The sequence below is a fragment of the Otolemur garnettii genome, unplaced genomic scaffold, assembly GCF_000181295.1.
Source record: "Otolemur garnettii isolate 467f Iridium unplaced genomic scaffold, OtoGar3 scaffold00043, whole genome shotgun sequence".
Taxonomy (NCBI): domain Eukaryota; kingdom Metazoa; phylum Chordata; class Mammalia; order Primates; family Galagidae; genus Otolemur; species Otolemur garnettii.
The window spans coordinates 4119165-4120238 of record NW_003852438.1 but is presented as its reverse complement, the minus strand read 5'-3'; the positions used below and the strand labels follow the sequence as shown (position 1 = coordinate 4120238).

Here is a 1074-nt window from a genome sequence, read left to right as displayed (position 1 = left end):
GATTTGAACCTGCCACCTTAGATGTATGTGGCTGGCGCCTTAGCCACTTGAGCCACAGGCGCTGAGCCTTCCACTATAATCTTGAGAGAACCTGAAATACCACTGGAATTCCACCCAGTGGAAGAGGAGAGAGGTCCAGAATCAAACTACTTCTCAGGTGGGAATTGTTTCTTCCTCCAGATGGTCCTCACTTTGTCTCCCATCCCTCTACCAATCTCATTGTGCTTGCATAAGTCTTTAAGGGGAAACGATGATACTTCCATTTGTTCTGTGTAAAGACAGTGGCCAGAGCAGCCTTAGTCTTAAACATGAATTTTTAAAAGTCCCTTATAAACGTAAACTCTTGAACGAATGGTGGTGAGGATTTCTTACACAGAGGCAAGAATTCACTGTGATGAGCCTTTAAAAATAACTTTTAAGAGCTGTAATTTAATGTTTCCCAGCTTTGTTGTAAGTTTCTTAGTACTTTTTCACTCTTTCTCTAAACTTTGACATGTACCCAAACTCTAATTTTATTAATTTCTCTAAACAGAATAAACACCCTGGCCCATAGAGTTTCCTTCAAAGGAATCTCCTTCCTTTGAGGAAGTTATTTATTTTCTTTGGTCAGTGAAATGCTTTAAACTTGCTCTGTGACTAACTGCTGGTTTCCGTTTTGATAGATTTATTCTTGGATAGAATATATGACTGAGAAGTATCCTGATATGGTTAAAAAAATCCACATTGGATCCTCATATGAGAAGCATCCACTTTATGTTTTAAAGGTATGTTATGGAGAGAGTCATTGATCTCTCAATTTAAAGGGAGGGATTAATTCTCCCAGTGGTGCTTTTTAAAACTTGATTTTTTTTTTCTTTTACTTCTGGAAATATCTGTATACAAGTGTTCCTAAACTTTAATATACAGCTTTTTAGAGGCTGGTGAATGCCTTTAAATTTTTTTTTCTCTAATAATGTATTGTTGGTCTAACAATGGAAACTTGAGGTCTAGAATCAACTCTGTCTCTGTTTATGGTACATTATATAAGCCATTTAACTTTCCTGGCCTTCAGCACTCACCTTCATAAAATGAAGG

At 37.1% G+C, this 1074-nt stretch overlaps 1 protein-coding gene across 6 annotated transcripts in view; it reads left to right on the top strand.

Annotated features, from left to right (window-relative positions):
• Window positions 1-1074, top strand: part of ZC3H13 (zinc finger CCCH-type containing 13) — a 152982-nt gene that overhangs the window by 26439 nt on the left and 125469 nt on the right. For all 6 annotated transcript variants that reach the window (XM_023513718.1, XM_012805634.2, XM_023513717.1 and 3 more), the window contains exon 5: window positions 663-764. In XM_023513718.1, the coding sequence (XP_023369486.1) occupies window positions 663-764 (102 nt within the window). The remainder of the gene's footprint in view (window positions 1-662; window positions 765-1074) is intronic.